This window comes from Mycena indigotica (assembly GCF_014461135.1).
Source record: "Mycena indigotica strain 171206Taipei chromosome Unknown Mind.scaff0003, whole genome shotgun sequence".
NCBI classification, from domain to species: Eukaryota; Fungi; Basidiomycota; class Agaricomycetes; order Agaricales; family Mycenaceae; genus Mycena; species Mycena indigotica.
The window spans coordinates 902,763-927,855 of NW_023503002.1; the positions used below are offsets into that span (position 1 = coordinate 902,763).

General features: G+C 52.3%; 8 protein-coding genes across 8 annotated transcripts; 4 read left to right on the forward strand and 4 right to left on the reverse strand.

Annotated features, from left to right (window-relative positions):
- Nucleotides 1–4,998: 4,998 nt before the first annotated feature.
- Nucleotides 4,999–7,981, reverse strand: MIND_00303700 (uncharacterized protein; the record flags this gene model as incomplete). The annotated part of the gene is made up of 8 exons (XM_037359897.1): nucleotides 7,885–7,981; nucleotides 7,570–7,832; nucleotides 7,402–7,522; nucleotides 7,044–7,349; nucleotides 6,802–6,995; nucleotides 6,593–6,751; nucleotides 6,472–6,544; nucleotides 4,999–6,422 (listed from the first exon to the last, which is right to left on the reverse strand). The coding sequence occupies exons 1-8, from the start codon at nucleotides 7,925–7,927 to the stop codon at nucleotides 4,999–5,001; spliced, it is 2,583 nt and encodes an 860-aa protein (XP_037222782.1). The 5' UTR covers nucleotides 7,928–7,981.
- A 78-nt stretch (nucleotides 7,982–8,059) lies between these two features.
- MIND_00303800 (UBIQUITIN-CONJUGAT-2 domain-containing protein) lies at nucleotides 8,060–8,675 on the forward strand (the record flags this gene model as incomplete). Its single annotated transcript, XM_037359898.1, has 5 exons — nucleotides 8,060–8,069; nucleotides 8,121–8,260; nucleotides 8,312–8,389; nucleotides 8,437–8,564; nucleotides 8,615–8,675. 5 exons carry the CDS (start codon nucleotides 8,060–8,062, stop codon nucleotides 8,673–8,675), a joined length of 417 nt encoding a protein of 138 aa, XP_037222783.1.
- Nucleotides 8,676–8,839: 164 nt separating this feature from the next.
- Nucleotides 8,840–10,244, forward strand: MIND_00303900 (MYND-type domain-containing protein; the record flags this gene model as incomplete). Its single annotated transcript, XM_037359899.1, has 3 exons — nucleotides 8,840–9,329; nucleotides 9,390–9,850; nucleotides 9,900–10,244. 3 exons carry the CDS (start codon nucleotides 8,840–8,842, stop codon nucleotides 10,242–10,244), a joined length of 1,296 nt encoding a protein of 431 aa, XP_037222784.1.
- A 76-nt stretch (nucleotides 10,245–10,320) lies between these two features.
- MIND_00304000 (MYND-type domain-containing protein) lies at nucleotides 10,321–12,478 on the reverse strand (the record flags this gene model as incomplete). The annotated part of the gene is made up of 4 exons (XM_037359900.1): nucleotides 12,401–12,478; nucleotides 11,142–12,353; nucleotides 10,646–11,079; nucleotides 10,321–10,597 (listed from the first exon to the last, which is right to left on the reverse strand). Exons 1-4 carry the CDS (start codon nucleotides 12,455–12,457, stop codon nucleotides 10,321–10,323), a joined length of 1,980 nt encoding a protein of 659 aa, XP_037222785.1. The 5' UTR covers nucleotides 12,458–12,478.
- A 642-nt stretch (nucleotides 12,479–13,120) lies between these two features.
- MIND_00304100 (Zn(2)-C6 fungal-type domain-containing protein) lies at nucleotides 13,121–15,072 on the forward strand (the record flags this gene model as incomplete). Its single annotated transcript, XM_037359901.1, has 10 exons — nucleotides 13,121–13,179; nucleotides 13,238–13,284; nucleotides 13,335–13,350; nucleotides 13,403–13,415; nucleotides 13,469–13,699; nucleotides 13,755–13,801; nucleotides 13,864–14,350; nucleotides 14,408–14,794; nucleotides 14,844–14,976; nucleotides 15,023–15,072. The coding sequence occupies 10 exons, from the start codon at nucleotides 13,121–13,123 to the stop codon at nucleotides 15,070–15,072; spliced, it is 1,470 nt and encodes a 489-aa protein (XP_037222786.1).
- A 113-nt stretch (nucleotides 15,073–15,185) lies between these two features.
- On the reverse strand, nucleotides 15,186–16,327 carry MIND_00304200 (F-box domain-containing protein; the record flags this gene model as incomplete). The annotated part of the gene is made up of 4 exons (XM_037359902.1): nucleotides 15,186–15,368; nucleotides 15,417–15,600; nucleotides 15,647–16,197; nucleotides 16,247–16,327. The coding sequence occupies 4 exons, from the start codon at nucleotides 16,325–16,327 to the stop codon at nucleotides 15,186–15,188; spliced, it is 999 nt and encodes a 332-aa protein (XP_037222787.1).
- A 2,282-nt stretch (nucleotides 16,328–18,609) lies between these two features.
- Nucleotides 18,610–20,522, forward strand: MIND_00304300 (MFS general substrate transporter; the record flags this gene model as incomplete). The annotated part of the gene is made up of 6 exons (XM_037359903.1): nucleotides 18,610–18,914; nucleotides 18,966–19,083; nucleotides 19,132–19,542; nucleotides 19,591–19,780; nucleotides 19,831–20,188; nucleotides 20,240–20,522. The coding sequence occupies 6 exons, from the start codon at nucleotides 18,610–18,612 to the stop codon at nucleotides 20,520–20,522; spliced, it is 1,665 nt and encodes a 554-aa protein (XP_037222788.1).
- A 543-nt stretch (nucleotides 20,523–21,065) lies between these two features.
- MIND_00304400 (DRMBL domain-containing protein) lies at nucleotides 21,066–23,826 on the reverse strand (the record flags this gene model as incomplete). Its single annotated transcript, XM_037359904.1, has 5 exons — nucleotides 23,476–23,826; nucleotides 23,325–23,425; nucleotides 23,076–23,277; nucleotides 21,674–23,024; nucleotides 21,066–21,625 (listed from the first exon to the last, which is right to left on the reverse strand). The coding sequence occupies exons 1-5, from the start codon at nucleotides 23,815–23,817 to the stop codon at nucleotides 21,066–21,068; spliced, it is 2,556 nt and encodes an 851-aa protein (XP_037222789.1). The 5' UTR covers nucleotides 23,818–23,826.
- Between the last annotated feature and the right edge of the window lie 1,267 nt (nucleotides 23,827–25,093).

The window sequence follows — 25,093 nt, forward strand, 5'->3', positions numbered from 1 at the left end:
GCCGGAGGCATCTCCTCCCCCGACACACCGCATACACGGTATTCCACCACTACAAGACCGATGGGCCGCCCGGCAGCGCACGCAAGCCACTGTGCTCCTAATTAACTATTGAGTCCCATCATGTACTATAGCAGGATGGCTAGCCCCGCACGGCGCAGCCGACGCAGTGGAACGAACAGCGCGACTTACGGAACCATCTAGGGGTGTGGGGGTGCAAAAAAACAGTCCATAAGCTCCTCACCGAGCGAAGAACAACAAAGATATTACATAATCTGATATAATCAAAGAAGGACGTCAACGCCGCTCACGCCTGTTCTCTCCCTCAAACCCCACTCATCGTTGACCAAATCAGGCCCATGCTCTCGGTCGGTCGACTCAGGGCGTGCATCAAACGTGCTCGGCCACACGGGGCGATACCACCTCGCTACACTCTCTGCTCCAAGAACCCAAGCCTGCGAAAAAGAAACCCAAAGTTGTGATGACAAGTGTAAACCAGGAGAGGCGCGCTTACAACATTCCATACCCGGTCACCCATGTCGGGCGTGTCTTCCCTGTACAAGCACATCTCACAGCGCACCAAACTGCCGGGCTCGAGGACTTCTGAGGCGCTCAGAGGCCCCGAAAATGGAATGTCGAACTGTATTTCAGCCGGATCTGGACCGTCATGCCACGCGACGCGCTCCTAGCAATGGTAAGCTCCAGCGCAAGGCACACCTCCAATCGCCCCACAACACACCAGAGATGTGGACTTGTCCATGTACACCAATATGAAATCGTCGTCTCCTTTCATATCCCGCTGCACGCAAGAGTGAATCTGCATCGGAGTCTGGTTTGCGGTCCTCCATTTAGAAGATGATGGGGCTTGAACTGGCACTCACCCGGACGACGTCACGCCATTTTTGCTGAATGTCATCTAGAAAGATAACGGTCCGTTGGAAACTCGGGCGGAACGCCCCCGGCGGCGCGGTGAGGAGCAACACCTGACACTTGTGACTCAGATACTCCTCAGATTAAAAAAATGACCCGCACCTGGTACGTTGGCCCAGCCTCATAGACAGCCTCGATTTGGCCGAAGACTGAAAGGAGGAAGGCGCCGCCGCCGGGTGCCGCGTGGATAGTACGTCGAAGCTCTACACCACCCTCGTTCGGAAACAAAACCTCGTCCAACTTGAGTTTGTTGCTCTCTGCAAACACAAGGGGAAGGTGTTCGTTGAAAAAAGTCGCCAATTGAATAGTGTACGATACTGGCATGATGGCAACTTAAGCGGCGGGGCGGTTGCGACTCGGGTCTATGAGGGGGAGCTTCGGCAGTGGAAGAAAGATCGTTTGATAGTGGTATGGTCCATTCTACGAAAAGCTTTATAGCGACGTGTCAACTCACCCACTCACACACGAGTCTCGCAGCCGAAATCATAAACCGGTCCAAGAATCGGATCTCCAGCTCTAGTCCCGCGTCGTGAGATACTCATAGAGGGCGAGTACATTGACATGATTTGAAACAAACTACTTAGGCACCGCCAGCGTGCATCTCTTCTTCGCAGGGCAGAGAACAAAACAATCGGCGGACAACTCTAGCATGCAAACTCCAGTTCTACGTGCGTGTGGGATCTTTGTTAACTGTCAACTCCAAGCTGAAAGCAGCTCGACGCACCGTTTCCCAGGCCAATCCGCCACAGACAGGGGTATCTTCTCGAACCACGAATGTTTCGATGTGAACCAACGCTCCTTCTTGGAGAACTTCACAATTGAGCGGCGCAAATGGTATATGCTCCGCGCGATTGAAATCAAGTTTAGTCTAGCTCTGTCAGCCACAAGTCCCTGGACCGCGCAGATCTAATCACTCACAAACGGAGTACTTTCGTCAAAGTCCGCGAATATATAACCTGGAGTGGACCGGGACGATGGCACGTAACAATAATGGGTACACTTGGATAGCTTCCTGGTGTCAAACACTTGCCCCAATCGGACCAAAGACCACGGCCTCTTACATAGACAAAGGAATCCATCGACTCGATCACGCTCTCTAGTGTCTCCAGGGTCCTGAAGAATGACTCCGCGAACAACCCTTCCGGGCGTGCCGAGGGTAATGACCTGTAATGAGGTAAAAGTTACTCCATCATACACCCCAGAAAAGGACGCACACGTTGAGTGTCTTGAACGCCACACGGGTCGATAGACACGTTGCGTACGATACCCACAAAGCTCAGCACGAACGGCTCTGTGACGGGCGCGTTGATATCCACTAAGTATCGAACCTCCTTGCCATCTATGTGAGAGACTGTTTCGTCGTCGAGCACCAACACAGGAGTAGAGCCTCCGAACGGGGGCAAGGGGATTCCGTAAGTCAAAAAAGGCTCCATGGAAGAATTGCATCCATCAACACCAAGCGTCCGCTTTATGCGATTCACCTGTGCAGTATCTCCGACGACATCAAGAAAAGGCATGAAACTAGTCACTGGAACGGAGAAGATCAACCGCACAGCGAAGGCAGGATGTCATTGTAATGCTGCTTACGTACATGCAGATCCAAGTCTACTTAAATTTCATTGGACAAGTCCTTCTGAATGCAATCAACTTCGACGAAGACGTCACAGAGACCACTGAGCCAGCGATGAATACGAGGTGACCACGTAAGGACGAGCTTCTTCGGCCCCATGATCCACTGAGAACTCTGACACTGGCAGGCCGTGAGGAACCACCAAAGTCGTCGAAGTTGATCCTAAATCAATCTCAGAGTCCAGGGGAACCTCAGGAGTTGATGGCGCGACGGTCGAAGATGGCGATGCAGACGCATTCCGCTCGCGAATGTCGCGTATCAACGTCGCCGAAATTGGTCGCTTATACTGCTGCAACACATCAACAAGCTCGGACTCGCCAAAATCTGGCGGCTCGACGGAAAACCACTGCGTTGCCTGTGACGTGATGTCAGATCGCACAGCCCGTTGCAAAGTGGCGTACCTGGGGGTGAGCGTCCCCTTGCGTCGGCAATGCGGGGTCCGTGTCTAGGAGGCAGTCGACTAGAAAGCGAAAGCACGGGCTGCCATCGGGATTCATTGCACAAGCAGGGCGACCGCGTAACAGAGCTTCCGCTACCCGACGGGCCTCGTCCGTCGAATGATTAGGATAACGCACATCGGGGTGTCGGGAAAGCTACAAATCTTTCAGGTATCATCAGCTTGACTTGAGAATAACTCGCCAGCTTCACTGCTGGAGCGGCCCCCAGCACTCTGTCGACGACACCTTGGCGTGCGCCAGCAATAGGATAATGGTAAGTTATGACAGCACAAGGGTCATCCTCAAACGCCTCGGTGCAGTGCAACCAATATCGAACGGCCCAGGCTATGCACTGTTTAGCATTCTTATCATTGCGCACAGCGTAGCGTACCACATTTCCTGCGCTCAAATTGGCGACGTAGCCGCTGAGGAATAACTGGGGAAGAGTATCGCCAAAGCATACCCCATTGTCCGTAAGGCGCGTTGCCTCGCGGGTGGATAACGAGGTTTTTTGCGCACCGTTTGTACAACATCGGTGTAGTCCTCTGTGAAAACTTGAAGACAACCAAGTCGTACTCGGTGAGGGGAGAGAACGGCGAAACCGCCCTTGAGAGGGTCAAACATAGCCTCCACCCTTCCCTCTGTCGAAGAAACGACGATGATAGACTGGCTGCCGGCTTTGCCTTGTGCGCTGACCGACACAGTGAGGTCAACCGTTACACAGGGTAATCGCAACGAGCGATATGACTGAGGGAGAGGGAGGAAGCCATGCACGTTGGGCCGCTCGAAGTGCCAAAGCCACAGTGGGGGGATACAGACGTCCTCACGGGCAACAAAGCATCCCAATATTTTGCGTACTGTGTGAAGCGTGAGTAGCCCCTACGATATATCGCAACTAGGGCTTACACCACGGAGCTCGAGCGATGATTCGTAGGCGCTCAACATACTCACGGACGTCACCAGAGTCTCTGAGCTCGTTGAGGCGAGAGTAGATGTAATTACACAGAAAAGCAGGCCTAGAAGGGCGAACAAAATCCAAGGTGGGGGGGGGAGAACGTAGACTTTCGCTGTAAGCAGCGATGCCTTCATGCCATCAGTAAGTAGTAGCCATATTGTCGACGGCGAACTCACCTTGGATAACAACCATAGTGCTGGGCAACGTTTACATACTCAGCTTGACGGAAGGCAAGGCTACGCACGATAACATGGTCCAGTCTGTGCTTCCTGGGGCGCAATCTGCGATAATATGGAGTTGGGGTACCCCAGCTTTGCGAAGGTCATCGATCTGTACGACTCGAAGGTGAAGAAAAACAAAGCTCGATTATCGCACTAACCTGTGTGGCAGAAAGGAAAAAAAAATCCGACCCCTCTGTCGCACCACTCGTACCAGATAAGAGGATTGTAGGGCTCATGAAGGAATGAGTCAACACAGAGAGGCACTGAAAGCCGAATATGTGGCGGTAACGGTGGTCACTCTGTGACAGCACCAGGCGTAACGCCAGCTTTACCCACGGTAACAAAGACCATCGGTGGGGGGCGGCACAACTGCTAGCAGCAAAAGAGACGTTTCTGGGACCCCGCACCCTCCGCCAACTTACTGCCGCAGAAAACGTTGCAACTGAGGGCCCAAAGCGCGAGAAGCAGTTAGAGTATGACGCAGAGCAATCAGGATCGTTTGAAAGCGCCGCGAGCTTGGTGCCTCAGTACCGCCAGAGATAAAAAAAGTTCGTGAGAGTTGCCTATCAAGACTGCCACGTGCTTTATGCGCCGGGTCACGCAGGTTACTATCATGATATGCATCAAATTTCCATCAAAGTAGATTCAGAAGAGTAAAGCAAGGTCACAGGCTTCGGCGCCAGCGCCGAAGGCCCCTAGTAACTAGATGCGGCAAGAAAAACCCGCGGCCTAAAAAGACAATAGAAACAAAAACTATGGATGCCAAGTTATTCCAGTCCAGTGCAATCCGAAATAAATAATATCTTGGTAGCACGACTACTTATGTGCCTACACATGCATCTGCGCAAACTGCCCATTCAGCCCCGGACTTCCTGGTGTCCGCTTCGGAAGGACCCAAGAGGGTGTACCACCTGCGGCGCTTTCTGCGACAGGACTAGACTGCTGGTGGCTAGACCCAGACGCGCTGGCGGAGCCCGGATCGGTGAGCGTGTATCCTTGCCGCGGAGCAGTATATGCCTGTTGTTGTTGCGACTGCTGTTGAGGACCCAAAGCATACGCGAGCTCACTTTGCGGCTGAGTATACGTTGCGGACTGGGGCAAGTTGGCATATGGGTCTGGTAAATAGTCGTCGTCATCCAACGGACTTGTCGGTGTGGTTTGTTCGTGGACCGGCTGTTGTTGGTATTGTTGCACGGGCTGTTGTTGCTGGACTTGTTGTGCCGGTTGCTGCTGCTGTTGGATTTGCTGTACCGGTTGCTGCTGCTGCTGGATTTGTTGTTGTTGCTGCTGCTGCTGCTGCTGCTGCTGACCAACTGGTGGAGACGCTGCTCCCGCCGCAGCTCCATCTGTAACCCCGGGAACGCTAACAAAATACACGCTCCCCGCCAAGTCCTTTCCACCAGCAGCATAATACTGCATCCACGCCTGTACATTCGGGTCTGCGTATGTTGCGGTTGGGTCAAATATGTAGGGTGGGCCGGTTGGTGCTTGCTGCTGCTGTTGTTGTGGTTGGGGCTGAGGCTCTGGTTGAGCCTGAGTTTGGGGTTGAGCTTGAACCTGCGGCTGAGCCTGAATAGGTTGTGGCTCGGGCTGAGTTTGTGCCGGAACGACTTGTTGAACTGGTTGAGCTTGGGCTGTTTGAGCCTGAACGAGCTGTGGCTGCGTCTGAACAGGTGAAGTCTGAGCTTGAACAGGTTGGGGCTGGGCCTGGATCGGCTGGGCCTGAGGTTGAGGCTGAGGCTGAATTTGGACCGGCTGTGCTTGGGTTTGTTGGGTTTGCTGTTGAGCAGGATACCCAGTAGCAGCCGGCTGCCCACCATATGCTTGTGGTTGTTGTTGTTGGCCAGGATATGGCAATGGCTGGGCCGGAGGCTGGTTCTGGACAGGGTAAGGCGAAGTTGGCTGTCCCGCTCCCGGATAAGGCGAAGGTCCTTGTTGAGGTTGTTGAGGTTGCTGGTTCGGATATGGTTGCGCGCCATATGCCTGCTGCGGCTGAGGAGTCGCTTGTTGTGGCTGCTGAGGAGGATAGGGTTGCGGTCCTTGTGGCCCGTAAGCTGCTTGAGCCTGTTGCGGCTGCGGTTGGCCAGCATAATACCCTCCGGCTGCCGGAGCTGCATTGGGATAGTATGGCTGGCCACCATAGCCGGGTTGCGGTTGCGGGTATCCTGAATGCCTCGCAAGACTCTCCTCCATCATACGATCGAAAATAGTCCGAGCACGAACAAAAGTTTCGTTCATAGAAACCAAGTCGGCTTTAACGCTATCAGATCAAACTCCTCTTCATATTATTCTAGGACGAACCTCGTTTCTGACTGTATTTATCGATAAGCTTGACAATTTTTGGTCGCAACGCCATACACGAGCGATAAAGTTCCTGCTAGCTGATTAATTCCAACTGACAGTAAAAGAGTAGTTGCCGCACCTGAATCTCTTCATCGTCTGCCAAATTGTCGCCTTTCGCTGGATCCAACGCTCTGAGCATGTTAAGCAACCGCTCTACATTCATCGCTTGAGCAAAAACAGCTGCTTCTTGGGTTGCTTCTGTGGCCAGCTCCTCCGCTGTTGGTTCGGGGAGTGGTTCCTGGTAGCGAGTCTGAGTAAATCAATAATGCGCAAACGAAATAGTCTGACCACATAATTGACGGGGAAAATTCCAGTCCGACCTTTGAGCTGTCCTCGCCACCAATCACGGTAACCACGATCTACAACCTTGATAACGTCGCCTTTTTCAAACCCGAGCTCGCCGGGTTCGGTTGGTGTGAATGTGTGTAAGGCGCGGACACGTGTGACAATGCCACCCTCTGTGAAAGAAATTTGGCTGGGGTCTATACCAAATTAATGAGTTCCCCCACGGATTAAAAGATATGATGTACTTGGTGAGAGTTCGGCTGCGGGGACAGGGCTTGGGGTACGATTACGTGTGGCCGGGACGTAACCACCCGTGCTTGTGTAAGCATTGCTGCTACTTGTAGCTGCGGGGACACTGGAAGATGCGGCGGCACTTGATGAGCCAGCTCCACTTGATGAACCAGCGTTGGCGGTGTATGAATAAGCCTGGCGCCCTCCTCGATCATGCATGCTCATTTCTAAAACTCGCTGTAGCTCTTCTTCTTCCCGTCTACGAGCAGCATCGTCGACTTCAGGAGGAGGGTTCTCGTCTGGTGGTGTGTATCGATAGTCTAGAATTATGATGCTGTCAGCGCTGTTATTCTCGACGGGAAGACGACACACTTTTGGCCTTTAAACTGTCGTAGCACTCCTGCATAATCCCTAGAGTGCTGTCGTTGGCGAAATCCTCGGTCCACATAGCCACAAGCCCCAGCGCACGGGTCCGTGCTTTTTCGTGTGTTGTCTGTGCCGCAGTCAAACGGATCGGGAGGGTTTCAGATAGCCGCTTACTCTGTCTGTGATGAGCCTTTCGAGTCCTGAAGTCCATGCTCTGCTGGCAATCTCCCTGTGTAATTCGATGGAGCAGTTTTTCGAAAGTGCCTCCGCCAGCGACAACGAGTACAGTTGGACGTTCGGGTTTCGGTGAGCCAGTCGCTTGAGGAGCGCTGCGATAACGTCATGGGCACCCGCTGGCCCTTCGTCAGTAACTTTGTCGCAAAGGTTAAGGATGATCTCCCAGTTTTCGGTCGTTAGGTTTTCGTCAGTCGCTGTCGCTGTTTTGCGAGTTGAGAAGGGACCGTAGAACGATGGCATCGGAGCACATACCAACAATCTCGTCGTATGCATTGGCCGCGCCGCCGCCAAACATGGTGTTGTTTATACGGACAACAGGAAGAGAAGGTTCTGGAGCGGAGGCTTGCGGGAAAGCTGTGACACTATGAGTCACTGTGTCACATCTAATCCGCCATCCATCTCAGCCGACTTTCACGTTCTTCCCGCCATGGCCAAAGGTATAGTAGTGCTCTTCACAGTGTTGGAGATGTCACAAAAGTATTTCTCAGTCCCGCGCAACTTTCGTCTGCTAGAGGAGCTGGAGAAGGGCGAGAAGGGTATTGGCGACGGCTCTTGCTCATATGGTCTCGAAGATTCAGACGACATTATGATGACCAACTGGAACGGTACTATCATCGGACCAGGCCATGTACGTCCTGGTTGCTTGTCTTTTACTCATCTAAATAACTTTATCACACAGACAGTGCACGAAAACCGCATATATTCTCTCAAGATTACTTGTGGTGACAACTACCCCGACGCGCCACCGACCATTCAGGTAGATAAAACACTTTCCCTTCGCACCTCAATTGACTTCTGCTCTAGTTCATCTCGCGCGTCAATGTCCCATTTGTCTCCCAGACAGACGGCACGGTTGATCGCGCAAAGCTGCCGGTCCTGGCGCAATGGACGCGTGCAAGTAGCCTCGAACACGTTCTTGTTGAGATGAGGAAGTGCGTTTTGCTTATATACTGTATCAGCTCTCGCTAACCAACCTTGTTAGGGAGATGGCCTCTGCTACGAATCGAAAGCTCCCCCAGCCTCCTGAAGGCAGCATGTTTTGAGTACGATCCCCACGACACAACCCTGTATTCACCCACACACATATATCGTTTTCCTTTCCCTAGTCGAGGTGTAATAAGTACCATCTAGTACGTGTAGAAGTGCTGTAGGAATCAAGAGAAGTCACGCTTTACGGGCCAACAAATCCCGCTTCCTTGTAACTATCATGACCAACTCAGTATCCATTCTCACTTTACCTGTCGAGCTCGTTCAGACACTTGCACGATGCCTGACCCCTCTCGAGCAACGCAACCTGCGATTAACCTGTCGCTTCCTCTGTGTTGCACTCCACCCGATATTCTTCGCCATCCTTTCCATCAACCTCCGACGGGAGCCCCTCGAGCAATCTCTTTCCCAATTAGAGGACCTTGCCAACAGGAAGACCCCTTACTCCGAATTCACTCGAACCCTCAAGATTGAACACATCTTACCGGACTTCATAACAACTGCTCCGCCTCCACTGCCTGAACCAGTGGAACGAGCGAAGCTGGTACTAGAGAAAGCGCTGTCTTCGGCTCTTACAGGACTTCGGGATATTTATAGCGTCTACTGGACTACAACCAGTGGCGACCCATCCTGGACATTTACCGCCATTATCGATGCCCTGCTCGGATTCCGGTCAACGCTTTCAAACCTCCACCTCACTCTCAACCACCGTGGCTGAATCGATACCGCGGGCTTCGAACGGCTAGCAGCGCTCCATTTAAAACAAATAGTGATTACCGACCTCGAATGGATGCGCTCGACCGAGGACCGTACCAGTGCGCTCAAACCTCTCGCGCTGTTGTTGCAAAACCTGGATAATCTTACATCCTTGGGTTTAGCTCTGACGCCCGAGATCGACACTACTCCGATATTCGCCGTACTTCGCACTCCCCTCCGCGAGATCTCGGTCACTTCCGTGTCGAGCGCTCTTCTCGATTACCTTGCACAGCATCCGGGTGTCCTCCAGCGTCTGGAGATTTCCGGACTCACAAATGACACTCAGGATTTAGCTGCTGTCTTTTTCCAGCAGGTGTTGCCCCTCCATGCGCCGTCTCTCACCTATTTCCGTTGCACGCCTCCGGATGAGGGAGCTTGGAGTTTTTCTCCGATCACCGCCAATGCCATCTCCCAGCTCACCCAGCTCAAAACTCTACATGTCTCCGTAAACTCGACCACGTTCGACAAAGACCTGGTATGTCCTAGTTTGATTCGCAACGCCTGCTCATTGGTTTATGTTACAGCCTCTTCTTCTCCAGACCATATCGCTCTTTCCTGTGCTCAGAAAGATGCTTATCGAAGTGGCTTTAGTCGACATTTTTGGCGGGGAGAGTGGTTGCGGCCATGGCTGGATTGGATACATGATCGGCATCGCACAAAAAATGCGACAACTCATTCTGGCTTTCCGGACCGACGACTATTCCTCTGTTGAGCTACGCAATCCGTGGTATTGCGAGTGGTATCGGCTCGTCAGAGACATTGAGCCTAAAGAAGCCAGTACAGGATGGCAGTTCCAAGAATTCGAGCACCCCGACCCAGAGTGTCGGCGACTGAAGGAACAACACGCGGATGACAGCGACAACTGGTAGCCATATTATGTCATAATCACGGTCATGTGCAGAAAATTCATTTGGTTTTGACGCGTTTATAATTCCTGACAGTGCTTCAATCCAACTCTGGTGCCTCAATCTCGCTTTCCCATCGTTTATTCTCCTCAAACATGGTCCCTTTGATCATAAGCTCTAACAGCTGTGTCTGTACATCTGGCATGGACGACGCGTTATTTTCGCAGCGGTTGTTTTGCCAGTCGAGGTGCTCGGCTGGGAACTGGGAGCCATTGGCAAATATGTTGGGGCGAAAGACAAAGTTGCGCGTTAGCTTGTCTTTTCCGTGCATGAAGACCGCCTCGATAAAAGTGTAGCTGCGCGGATTGCGCCGAACACTGAGCGACTCGTTACGAAAAGCGTTCTTCAAAAAAGACTACGCTCACATGTTAATCATTTCTTCGTTTTGGGCGGCCACATTCGCGGGATCAAGTGCATCCTTGTCCACGGGCGGGAAGGTATACGTCTTGATATTCTTCAAGTAACACGTCCCGGCGGGATACTTTGGATTCGTATAGTCGATTCCAATGACATGATTCTCCACCGGTTCATTTGGTTTCGTTCGCTGAGCCAATTTCTTGAGATGGTGGAAATGGATGTGCGACTCTGTGCTGACAGTCTCCCGCAAAAACCGCGCATCTTGTTCAGTGAATAGGGTGCGGAAGCCGACTTGATTTCGGGTTGCATGGGCGTCTTTCTTGAGACGGCACATCGGCTTGTGGTTCTTCCAGGCCGCCTTCTGGCACGCTTTTGAGCAGTAATAGACATACAAGCAGCCGGAGCAACGCAGCAGCTCCTTCCTTCGACCCGTCTTCCCGCACTAATAAGTAAGGAAACCACTGCGTCAGTTTTTTGACAAGTTTGGAATGGAGTTGACCTCACCGCCGGGTTGTCGCAACCTATCCGTCTAACACCTTTGATCTCCTTCGGCAACTTGGCTATCTGAGACCGGTTCAAGAGCAGTAAAATCCATGTGTACCACTCCCGTGTGAGATAGCTCTGTCCAATCGTCAGGTCGACTAGATCAGGATCGATATCTCGATGCTCTCGCTTCATAATCTTGATAACTGACAAGAACATCATGCTTTGAGGAAGAATAGTCCCGAGTATAGCGCGTAGATCGTTTCGCAGACTCGCTGCGACATCAGGTTTGTCGAGCTCTACACTGAGGATGCAGATAGAGTGCAAGAGACCGGCGTCAATTGATTGCGAAACGAGCTTAGGAGGCTCTAGTTCGACCAATCCGGCGCGAAGGAATATTAGCGCAGAGCCCACACAAGTGAGGAGACTCAGGCGGCTGTCAGAGACGTTTGCCGACTGGAGAGCCTCTGCTGCCATGTCTAGAGCCCTAGTCACAACCCAGATCGCATTGTGGTCCAAAAGGACGAAAAAAGTGAGCGAATGCTGTGGATGGGCGACCAGGCCGACAAGAATGAGCAAGAAGACGCCGACCACATCCGCCGGAAATGGTGTGGTGTTAATAACGCGTCTCAGTCGCTCGACAATGATTTTGGCAACGGTATCATGGTCCGACCCAACACTGGCGACGATCTCATCCAAATCGTCCCATGAAAACTTCGCCAAGAAGGACAGCGGGATGAATGCCTGCAAAGGCGCTGCCGCATGCAGGCAAAGTCTTGAGCAGAGAGTAATGATTCCGTCTGTTGCTCGAATTTTCGCATGGAGCTCTCCGTCAGAGAGAAGGTGCCGAATGGCCAGGCTGATCCTTGTAATGGCGGACGCCGCTTCAATCATAGTTTTCTGACCCGATCCGACACGTTGTGTGTATAGATAGTTGCACCATTTGAACACTCCCACCCACGCAGTGGACAATTGTGTTCGTAGGGCAGGGCACGTCCGAAAGTCGTCCGACCATCGATAATGCAAAGCCCCTATCGCCGCCCAAGCACGGTCGCTGGGGTCATTGCCCGAGCCCGTTGGGGGCTTGTTCTGCTTGGGCACTTTCTTGCCGTCCAGATGGTAGAGAAAAACACGTAACACAGTGTCAAGAGAGATTTTCTCGCGGTTTGTCTGCCAATTCTCGACAACGTACGTGATTTCTGGCGCGGTGAGCGTTTCGTAGCTCGAGATAGTCTGCCAATCGGTATTTTAGCGGAACCTCGATGCAGAGCAGCTGGTACCTTGGCCGGGTCGTCCCGCATGGCGTCCACGAACGAAGCGCTTGCGCGGGCCACCATCGGAATCAGGAGAGAAATTTTGATCCCACCACCGAATCCGGACAGAAAAGGGCAAATCAGTTGTCTATTTTTGCACCGATCTTCGGGATCTTCGCCGCAGTCTTCAAGTTGGTCTCAACTGCAGCAGCCGCGCTCAACTCTGGCCTCGAATTTGACAGTGGCCCGCTCGGAGCTAGTGCCCAGGACGACGTCAACCATGAAGCGCTTCAATACCATCGATATCGACAACTCTGCGCTGGGATGCCAAACACGAACCTCGGTCGGGTAACACTGAGCCAAGGCAGAAAGTTGTTGTGTTGCTTTCGCCTATCCAGCTGCTCGACGACGGTCACGACGCATCGCTAAAGTCTGACCATCCTGCTTAATCAACAATGTGAAGTTGAACAAGCTGCTGCAGTCATCTCTGCACGGGAACGCGCATTCTGAACTTTAGTAAGTACCACACAGACATTCTCTCTCAGCCAAAGACTTTCACTCACGTGCCCGCCGTTAGCAGCTATCGCACTCATAATCGTCTACCAGTCCGCCGAGGCTGTGCGGACAGCCGCCACTTTGCTGACGACGCACTGCCTGCAACGACGGTTCCAGTACAATCCCGCGACCTCCGCAGCCGCGTTGGCGATGCGCAAGGCCCAGGATTCGTGGCCCGGCAACGCACACAAAATGACAAATCACTGGGATCGACAGCATAACTTGGTAACGTCGTGCTTTCTACGCAGCTGGTCAGCATCGTGGTAATAGCTGTCATCCATGTACTGAGCTCGCTAACCTCTTCAACAGGATATATAGAGCGGGCCCGTCGTACCTGTCGGGCGAACCTCCCAGCAGTCAATGGAACGCGCGCGCTCAAAGCGACCAGTGAATTATATCCAAAAAGCATGTGGCAGTTGCAGGCGAGTTGGCGTTCGTGACCACTGTTATATAAAATGCTAATGCATATTATAGACGCCGCAAAATTGTGAGCTGCATACCTTGTTTTAAAGCTTATCATGGTTACTTAGGATCGTTTAGAAATGCGACGGTGTGCGACCAGCGTGTGGGCCTTGCACAAGACACAATAACAACTCCCGCCGACGCTCTGCTGGACAGGAATGGTGTGAATACGCCTACGAAGAGAGTGTCGAACCCAGAAGTCGCGAATCTTTCGACTCTGATTTAGCATCTCCGACTTCGGTAAATTTCGATAGCAGCCCACAGCCTGCACACAGACAAACACGTCCAGTAGTACCCGCTAGCACTTCGGTAGGCTCAACATCTCAAACTTTGAGAGATATTTTCCTGACTCGGATGCTTATAGATCCAGAACAACTCCAGCCAGGACCTATTGCCGCTGAATCTCGCCTGGTACGTTTTTTTTTCCTTCCCTGCGTCGAACTAGGATTACATGTCTTACGCGTTCCCAACAGCATCCAAGTCTTTCTCCGTCGATTTTCTTCTTCTCCGTACTGGTTTATTGAGACAAACCATTTCCGCCAATTGCACCATCCGCCCACGCCGCCTCGTGCCAACTCCCTTTTGGCTTCCATTTACTTATGGGCAGCCACGATCGAGCCCAACTCGGAGTTTTGTACCGGGAACGAACTTGCGGTAGCGGAGCATTACCTTGAAGCGGATCTTTCCCTCGCCTCGGCGGCTGACAGGGACTCGAATTCTACGCTGGACATCATCCAGTCTTTCGTTATGATGTCTGTCTACTTCCTCCATTATGGGAACTACGAAGAGGGGCGACGACTCTGCATTCGCGCCATCGAATTTGCTCATGCCCACCAAATATTGCAGAACGCTGGGCCGGAGATTCGTCGATGTCGGCAGACCGTCTCGTTCCTCTCGAATGCGTGGGATGTCCTCGGAGGCCTTCCGGGTCTGCTGGACCTGCCAGAACTACAGCCGCCTGTACGTGTTGTTCCACCCTTGGTTTCGTCTATGTACAAGTGTTGACGGTGTTCTTAGAGCGATTCTACCATAGGCATGACGGACATCACGGGGGGCCACGCGCTCAACTTCCTCATCGACGCCTGTCAGCTGCTCAAGCAGAGCACCGATGCGGCGACGCGCCAGCCAATATCCACTCAGCACCTCCACCGTCTTGTCCTCGAAGTAACCGCCTTCAAAACGCGGCTTATCTACCTCCGTCGGATGGACGAGTCGCTGCGCTCGTCATTCTCCAGCTCGCTCCTTCTCGCGGGCTGTCTCGCCAACATCGCGTTGCTCGGCCTATACTGGCGCATATCCACAGTCGCCCCCGCGAACTCAGACGAGCGCCTGCTTGTCGCGATGACCCAGGCCATTGCAGATGTGGAGCGCTCCGATGAACATCGGCTCGACCCGCTCATCGGGGTGCGTCGGTCTTCTACCTTGTCCCATTCACTAACCTCAATTGCTGCAGCCTCTGATTTCCGCCGTCTCCAATTTCTACATCGCGCATCTGCTGTCGACAGCGTCACACACGCACTCGCAGGCCATCCTCCTGCGGCTGCTGTCTCTCGTGTCGCGGCTCGCACCCGTGTTCCCCTCAATCAGTAAGCATTTCCCAGGAGTATCGAGCTGTCAACTGACTCGCTGTAGATCCTTGTTTGGATGTGTGTTTGCAGGCGTATATGGTCACTGAGCTGTAAATCAACCATTTCTCTCTTATGTATCTACATTCTGTATTACTACCGTACATATGTGTCCTGTATACTTAATATCAACGAAGACTAATCCAGGTATCAGAAAAGTTGTATCCGACTCAGTACTGGACAAGCCACAGTCTTCCCCGGCGGAATACTAGCACAATCCCATAAATTGTGTCTACTCTGACCACCCGCCCGCCCTCCGGAACCTCGTCTGGAACCGCAACGCCAGTTGTGTCGGGCGACGATTTAGGATACCGGACAACGTCAACTGGCTCGTTGGTGGTCCCGACCGACACCTAATCAGTACATCAGGAATGGCCTGATGCAAAGATGAAGTTACTTACCAGAGAACCCGGAACGCTCGCAGGGAGGTCAAAGGCATGGACAGTGTCGGAGGATGAAACGAATATGCGGCTGGCTTGGACGGAAACCATATCAGCATCGACATCGGGCAGCGTATGGCCCATCCGGGTCACGCGCGCCGCGTCCAGCCCCGCCGCACAGTCGAAGACGAACACAAAAAGATATCTAGCCAAATTGGTCAGCAGTGCTTATGTCAGCTCGATATACGCACGTATCGAAAACATGCTCTTTCGTGTACCCGCTCTTGACCACCGCAAGAACCACGCGTTGGCCGTTGTCTACGCTGTCCCATGCGACCGCCCTGTTTGCCGCGGCCACGCTTTGCGGTGGGAAAGAAGTTGTGCGCGGCCATGTCTTCAGGGTCACAAGCTTCCAGGTGTGGCTTCCTTCTAGGTCGTGGATTGCGAGATGTTGCAGATCACCAATGATCAGTGTTCGACCGCCAGGCAGTATACTCAGGATAGGCGGCGGCTGCGGGCCGATAAAGGAGGGCTGAGCAAAACGAAGGGGGGCCCAGAATGCATATGCCGTCAATTGGTAGAGCTTTTGGGCCTCGTGAATGCGAAGGGCGTGAATTGGCGCGTCTGCGCTACAGCGCCACTTATGGGCAATAGCCACGGAACGCGCGGCGCTCCGGAGCAGGAGGGAGGTGTCGGCAGTGTGGACAGTTTCGCCTGGCGGAAGCTGGAGCTTGTACGCGTCACTAGCGGTAAGCCAGAGTGCGCGGTAGTTGGTGCAAAAAGCACGAAGGTGGCTGGATGTCTGGAGTTATATCACTAAGCAGGAGCAACAGAAAGACAGTGCAACGCACCCGCGAAAGTTGGAGGAGCTCCGCAATATCCTGACCACAAAAGGTCTCTAGGGCGACCTCGACGGGGAGACGGAGCAGCATCGATGGCGGGCCAATAAGAGCGCGTCCTGTCGTTTGTAGCAATCATGCCTTCCAATTCGAGCTGGGCGTTAGCTTCGCTGCTCGGACCGATGCTTCCCTTCCCTGCGGTCGTTGCGCTCTTCGTCGTGCCTTCCGCGGCCCAGGTCTGTCCATGAAGGCGAAGGTATCGCCGCTTCGCAGACAACGCGGTCGGCCTCGTTGGCCATCGAAGCAGAAAGAGAAGTTGGTTGGCCCCTTTGATGGCAAAGCATTCCAAGCTTGTGAGACGCTACGTCGGATCCACCTCTGCTCCGCCAGCCAGGCCAGCCAGCCAGCCAGCCAACTTCATGGAAGTGGTGTAAAAACACGTCCTTCTCGACACATATCAATGAAATTCGCCTTCTTTTGAGCGTTACTTGGACGCACCACGCCCCTGATCCCAGCTTTGAGATCATATCATCATCGTGGGCTCTGACAAGAGAATTCTTCCTGACTGTATTACATTTCAGCGCAAACAGGACTCGGAAATTGTGAGAAGGAAAGAGCTCGTGGCTGAGGACGTAAACGCTGGTCTTCAGAAGGACCGCCCACCAACTAACTAGTCACGGTACTAGTGCTATCTTATAAGGATATCGATAACACTTTAGCTTCAAGTTGAAAGCACAAACAATTGAATTCTCCTGCTCATCACACAGTGTAGTGGCGGCACTGGCGGCACAAATCGACCCCAGCTCTACATCCATCTCGTCCTCTTTGACATCCAAGTTTGCCCTTGTCATCCGAGTCCTACACGATACCATTCTAGGAAGACCCGCCCGGCTTATTCTCATCGCGGGCGGCCTTCCCCTCGTTGACTGCCTGCAAATAGTGCATTTCATGTGCAACCACCGGTCCAATCTGGAGAGTATCTTGCGTCTCGTCGCAAACGCCGAAAGTTAGCCGTGGAGTTTGAAATTTGAGGCGCGAGCGTGTTTGACGGTAGTTGTTTCAAGAGGCTAGGTGGTATTTCCGCCCGCCTTCAATTTACATACCTTGACATTTTGCGTTTTGAGTCCAGTCCGGAGTTGATGTTCCGATGGCAGTGTCGAAGGCCGCGCTCGAGGGGGAACAGGCACTGATTCAGGTATTGGGAAGGGCGGACTCGGACTGAGCATACTTATGTTGCGGAGATAGGACGTGCAGCCGTTTTCTGCTCAGGACAGGTCTCTTGGAATCATCATCCCTTTGTCGCTATGTCCCGCGGGGTGTCGAGCGTTGCCTTTTTCCTTCGGTGATGGAGCAATTTGTTTCGGTTTTGCAGCTGATCCACGATTCGTGACCGCTTTCTATCCTTGACAGAGTTGAAGTGAGGATGGGGGTCCTGAGGTGGGCAAGTACACTTGGAGCGGTTGGAGCAGACCTTGGAGAGAAGTGTGACCCCAGATGGAAGCGGAACCAGCAGAATTCACAAGTAGACCCAGAGTTCAGTAATGAGAACGTACTTAGCCCCGAGCGCGCTCTGCTTCGCCAGCATTGCGATCAACCACATTATTCTCTCCTTCCCCATCCGCCTATCGGATGATGACTCTCCCTGGCCGCCCAATCCAGAGGTGACAGTCATGAGCACCAGCATAAGCGCCCGAGGCGACCTCCGAGGCCATCAGCTGCAGATCCACATGTCAGAAATTGGCTCGAAAGCCTGAGAACGCCGAGCGACCACTGCTCCAACTGACTCCAAGGCTATCAGCTGCAGTGATTTTGGGACAGATTGTCGTTGAACAGCGTACTGCAGTAAACACCAATAAGTCTACGCATGTGTAAGTCCTTAGTCGATAAATTGTAATCGGGGCAACGGGGCTGACCGAGGATGAGTCACTCTTCGAACTGTGGGCGTATCCGAATTGCCGATGGTCGAGGTTTATCCGGTCGTAGCCGCTTACCCAATGCGGCCTGATCCTTGCATACGCAAGGAGCACGGGTTAAAGTTGTCGCGAGGGTGCCGGGAGGATTGTGGGTCGATCTGAGAGAGATGGCTTTCGTGGGCCTTGCTCTGTTCATGGAGAAGAGTCGCGGAGAACTTGAACAAATGCACTACGAACGGAGGCTGAAAGTAAGAAACTGAATTCGCAAGCGTGACAAGTCACAATGATTCTGGCCTTGACAGAAACCCGCCATGTCAGCTTCGGCCCTTGGGTATTTCCAGACCCGGTTGTGGCCGTTTCACTGAAATTTCCTCTTACCAACGACGTCCGCTGTCGGCCCAATGCGCTTCAATATTGTGCAGGCCTACTTAAGGCCGCCCTATTCGAAAAACATGGGCAGACATGGCCGCGCCCACATCCACCCTCACCCCCCGCTCCTCCTTTACACTTCTTGACCGCTCCACCGCCGTTTCTCCTGATCTCCAACGGGAAATTGACGATGACGAAGAAGACATCCACCGTTTCGGCGGCGACGACCCCCATGAACCCCCGGTCAAGTCGCCTGTGCTAGCTCCGCAACTGCCTCGACCGCGCGACCCTGAAGAAATTGCTTGGGATGGACCCAATGATCCCGACAACCCGCAGAACTGGACGGACGGACGCAAGTGGTTTATCACATTTGTTGTCGTAGTCATGACGGTCAATGTGTATGTTTTCCTTTTTGTCGCGCTATCCAACCTTTCTCATCTCTGCCACAGAACATTCGCGTCATCAGCACCAAGCTCTGCGACGTTTGCCATTAAAAAGGCCTTTGACATCACTTCAGAGGTGTCGTATCTTCTAACGTCAACGTTCTTGCTTGGATATGTCTTTGGGGTGAGTTTCTGCGTCCTCCAATGTTGAATTTCATTAATTTATGTATAGCCGCTTATATGGGGGCCCGGTAGCGAACTCGTCGGCAGGAGGCCAATCTTTTTGGTCGCCATGTCCGCCTATACGGTGCTCCACCTTGGCCAAGCACTCGCCCCAAACATCGAAACCTTGCTTATAACACGATTCCTTGGCGGCTTCTTCGCCGTCGCTCCGCTCGTCAACTCTGGTGGTGTCATGGCTGATATCTGGAGTACGGAAAATCGAGGACTCGCAACAAGCCTGTTTTCTGCCAGCGTGTTCCTGGGCCCTGTTATGGGTCCTATCGTTGCTGGCTATATCGTGGAAAGCTCTCTGAGCTGGCGATGGGTGTTCTGGGTTATGATGATCTTTGCTGGAACATGTACAACCATCGTGGCCATTGGGTTACCGGAGACTTATGCCCCAGTGTTGTTACAGAGAAAGGTATGTTATATTTCCCTCTTGGTGCCTGCTCTCTAATATAACTCTCAGATGGAGGCCCGCCGCAAATCTGATCCAGATGGATCTGCTCATATGTATGCCGCCCACGAAAAACAAGATTGGACTCCCCGCGGCGTGATCCATCGGACGCTTTTCCGACCCTTCCAAATGCTCGCGGGCGAACCAATCCTTGTACTCGTAACCATCTACCTTTCGCTTGTCTACGGGGTCATGTATTGTTGTATGCCTATTCACTTTTCTTATATGCCTCAAGCTGATGTCTCTTCACAGTATTTCAAGCGTTTCCCATTATCTTCATCCAGAAGCGCGGTTTCACCATCGCTCAGGATGGGCTGGTCTTCATCGGTATCGGGCTGGGGACTTCACTTGGCGCAGCCCTCAACGTTCTCTTCTCGCGACACTACCCCTCTCTCATAAAAACATGGCGGGGTTTTCCCCCACCAGAAGAGCGCCTATGGGGTGCGATGCTTGGTGGATGCTCTTTCGTTGTCGGTATCTTTTGGCTTGGGTGGACGGGGCACTATCCCAACGTGCCCTGGTATGTCCCCGCTATTAGCACAATCCTTGTCGGCATGAGCATAAGTCTCATCTTCATTTCCTTCCTCTCATATCTTGTCGAGACCTACCTGTGCGCACCTTTCATTTTTTTCTTCATCAAATGATACTGATCTCAATGTAGAATGTACTCCGCCTCGGCTTTCGCCGCCAACACCTTCTGCCGCTCCCTCGTCGCCGCCGCCTTCCCGCTATTCACCGTCCAGATGTTCACGAAACTCGGGGTCAATTACGCTGCGACTCTTCTGGGCGGCGTTGGCCTCCTTCTGGCACCGTCGCCATTCCTGTTCTACCGGTACGGCGCCAGGATCCGCGCGAGCAGCAAATTTGCGCCGTGTGTCGATTTGAAGATCAAGAAGATGTTGGAGGAGGAGGAGAACGAGAAGAGCGGGGAGAAGGCTGTATGACAGGGGCAGTTTCGGGATAACAGCCTCGGTTTACGACCATCGTGACGAACGGGCCAAGCATTTCACGCCGCAGGATAATCGCATTGCATACTTTACGACACAAGGACTCAAAACGAATAGAACACAATGTATCAACTAGCACCACGTAGAATAACGTTAAACGATATTATGTAATTTCCCTATACTGATACTGTATGTGAAAGTCATTCGAGCCAAAAATCTGCATGCATGGAAGTGTTTTATCTACTCCCACTATTGGAAGGAATAAGTACTGAAATGGCCATTCCATATGATTGATTCCATATGATTGATTCCAGTAAAGAAAGGCCAAAACCGATTCCGTACCATAGATATTCGAATTCCATGCGAAAAGTTCGAATGTATCAATAAGTATAATATTCAGCGCGAATTGGGTGGGATTGGACATGATCATGAATCAGCAATTGCAACTAGTTTACTTCGATTACAGACGCGATATGTACATACTCTGAATAAAGATATCGACAACACTTGAACACGAAATGCAGAGTCCGTCAATCCCATTCAATCCTCCTCACTCATCGCACACTGCAACGGCGGCACAACCGACCCCAGCGACACCCCCTTCCTCACCGCATCCGTGATCTTCCTGCTCAGCTCCAAATCGATGCCTTCTTCCTCTTTTACTGTGGTCTTCTCGTGGCTATCGTACACAACACCGTTCCAAAGAGGACCGACTTGCTGATTCTCATTCTCATTCTGGCGGACCAGGGCGGTCTTTCCGTCGTTGATTGCCTGCCAATAGTGCATCTTCATGCGCAACACACGTTCCCGATCTTCGAGTTTCTTGCGCTTGGCTGCAAACGCAGGAGACGCGCGAGTGCCTCGCGGGCTGACAAGAAGTCGGTCGTGGTGTTTAAGGCGATCGGCCAGACGAGCATGTTCCGCGGTTATCGAGGCAAGTACAATGTGGGGGGCGGGCAATGGAGGCAATGGTTGGGGAAGCTTGGAGGGGTCTACACCCTCTTTGACTTTGCCTTTCGCGCTAGGAGACGATCCGCGTATGATCTCGACTACTTTGAGCTCTTTCCCACCAGGAAGATAAATAACGGATGGGGTTGAGTCTGGGGTACATGTTAATTGAGGTTTGGATGGCGTCTCAGGAAGCTTGCTGGTCGAAGCCACCGCATTGGTGTCTAGAGGAAGCAGCGGACCACGCTTTCCAGTCAAAGTCTTTGTTGGATCATACCGCTCTCTAGCAGGAACAGGCGGTTCTGTCGGCGCAAAAGGTGAAGCGAGGATATGATGGGGCGGAGATAGTACGCGGACCCGTTTTCTAGTCGGAGTAGGTGTTCTGGAATCGTTATCCCTTTGTCGCCTTTTCCCCAGAGCAATGACCCCGGGTGTCGACATTCGTGCCTGTCCCTCTCCCCAGGGCGTCGGAGACGATCCAGAAACACGTTTCACAGCACTACCAGGCGACCCACTTGCCAATGGTGACGAATCGACTTCCAGCGGCATATCGATTCCCGCCGAAGGCCCAAATATGTAATTGGCGGTTCTACCACGCTCATCGGCCGCATCATCATCAGACGACTCGTCATCGCTTTCGATGCCTCTAACATGGTTGAAATGAGGATGGTGAGCAGGGTTTTGTGGTGGTGCGAACACGCTCGGAGCAGCAGATGCAGAAGGCGCCTTGTTATTCAGCTTGAGCCAGTCGCTAATAACAAGCATGCGTTTTTGGAGTGCGTTATCCTCGGCATATTTGCGAGCGGCGATTTCAGCGGTATTGCCCCCAACGATGTTTTGCAGAGCAGCATCTTCCGTCTTGTCCCCGCCATCGATCACAAGCTTCGGAGCACCAAAAATTTGCGCCGCAGCCGTAGCTTCCTCAGAACCCAAAGCAAGGTCTTGCGCGGTAGGATAAGAAGCAAGTAACGGGGCAAACCTGCGAAGTATTGCGGCCCCGTCAAGTTTACACAGGCCAGGAACCAGCGAGTTGGGCACGATACGCTTGGGTCGGAAAAGTTTGACGAACGACTCCAGTTCCGGAAGAGGCGAATGGCGCGATAGAGGTACGAGCAGGGTTTTCACTGGCTGGTTCATGCGCAGGGCAACCCGTGTCTCGCGGAGATAGGCTTCCCATCGCTCAGTGCTCATCGTAACTGGGTTGACATAGACGATGTTGTTGCCATTGCTGCTTCTGCCCTCCACTTCGTCGTTGAAAAATCCACCATTTTCAGTTGGCTTTGCTTGGGCGACAAATGAACAGCGGTCAAATCGCTCGCAGGCGTGAAAGCGGGATGCAGCGGGGTCACAAACGCCAATCTGTCGCAAAACAGGGTCTGTAAGCCTGGTGTAGATGCCGTATTTGTAGCGGTCGAGGTGAATGGGAGAGCGAAAAGCATTAGAAACAGCTTTCAGGATGTCTTCATAGCCCCATGTCCAAGAATTAATGAAGAAGTATGTGTCCTCTGGTAGCAGTTTCATGAGCTCGATCAACCCACTCGTCGCTTGCTCCTATTTGTATTGTAAGGACGAGACTGCTATTTAAAAAAATAGAGAGCGCACCTTGGTCGGTACTGGGGCGCTATTGAAAACACACTCCGTGTCAAGGTGGATGGCTTCAAGCGTCATCTGGCCTGCTGAGCCATCCTTGGACGCAAGATATGGTTGAAGATACTGGTTGTGTGTGATATTTTCGACGAACCAAGGCTCCGCGCGAAAGTCGCCTGTATGCAGAATTGCGCCATATTTGCCCTCGACGAGAAACCTGGGTTACGTCAAGGGAAGTCTGATGTAGCATGCTTTTATTCGTACATAACTGCTCCAGGACAGTGGTTGGCGTCAAAGAGGGTGACGGTGACAGTATCGTGGTTGGTGAGCTCAATCTTGGTGGGGGTGTTAAGTGGCAATGTTTTCTATGATTCATTAACCACCAAAACAGCTGGTCCAGCAGAAAGAAACGCACCAGAAGATCTCTGGATCCTTGGTAGTACATTGTTCCATCAGGATGTATGAGTGGGTCAACCTTGAGGTGCGAATAGGTTTTAGTTGGTTCCGCCCGATACTCTTGTTCTAACAGCGAGCGTTCCTTGTAAACCTCATGGCGCAGCAGCATTTCCTTCGCATCAACAGAGCAGACAATCGTCGAGCCGAACGATTTTGATTGCAAGCCGACGATATGGTCTGAATGCGTATGTGTGAGGAGGTAAAGAAGCGGCACGACTTGAATGTCCGGGTTAATGGTGAATTCATCGACTCGGATGTGGTATGGTTTTATAAACGAGTGGAATGGCGCGCCTGGTGGCATTTCGAGATACAGCGCGTTGGGAGTCGCATTCAACAAGATGGAGGATGAGTCGATGTGGTGCACGTGAGCTTGCTTGTCACTGTGACTATTACCTAACTTTCCCGACTGGTTTTGCTCTGCTCTAATACCTGCACTACTTCAACTCGAGCTCGGCCAAGTTCTACTTCTGAACCTTCCGAGGATCCGAGTCAACTCCAATCCGCTGTGATTCATGCCGGTCTTGCCCGCCTTGTTACTTTTGACCTTCTGCTTACCGCAAATGACCTTTCATCCACCTGTTTTTCTTCATTCCTCACGCGAATTTCTATGCCACACTTACAAACGGTCATACTCAACTCTTGCTGCTGCAAATTCTGTATCCGAGCCCGAAAGCCTGCGTGTTCCGCTATCCGATACTCCAGCACTGTCCAAACCTGGAACTCAAGTTGTCTTCAAGTCAGCGGCCGAGCATGTTGCAAAATTCTAGTCATTTCATCTCTTCATAATACTATATTCGACGCTTTTCGGGGCTTGCCAAGTACAAACCGCAAGCGAGACAAACCAATCACGTTGAAGCTCAATTAAGCTAGATGCTGATCTCGACTATTCACAGGCTCAGCCTGAGGCTCCACCTTCGATGTACCTTAATACGATAACGAAAAGCCCTTTTCGCCTTACCACTTTGACTCAGGCCGTCGAGCGTGGAGAGTTCCAAGGGTTGCGCCATGAAATCCCCACGACCAACGCCCTGCATTTTTGACCATCAATACTGCAGTAAACTTAATCACCTCGTCTGGTATCTATCTGTGGCTGCTCGAAGTCGAGTGTCAGCGACTTTCATTTATTGCTAAATCTGGACGACGATTTCATTAGAATGTTCAACTGAAACTGTTAGTGTCCTAGTCGTGAAGCGTCACGGTCGGTCGAGTCAATCTCTCCCGAATAGAAGCTGAATTACCCGCAGCAACTCGTTAGCCTGTCCCTCGTCAGCTGAAACTTTGTGATTGATTCTTCTCCGCGGACACTGGTTGCTTGAAAATCCACACTCAATGTCATGGTGGAGTCCTGTAAGCACCTGCAATTTATCGCAATGCCGTGAAAGCGAACTTAGCTGCAAATCAGATCGATAGCGCCGCTGTACGACTCGAATGATATATGAATCCTCACAGCAAGAATCGGCAAGATACTTACAGGCACTGGATGGGAAACGGCAATAATTCGACTTTCCGTACTCTTAACACCGAAGCAATCGAGAATAGCTTGGCTTGGAAGCTCGCGCGTGAGCGGTTTCATCGTA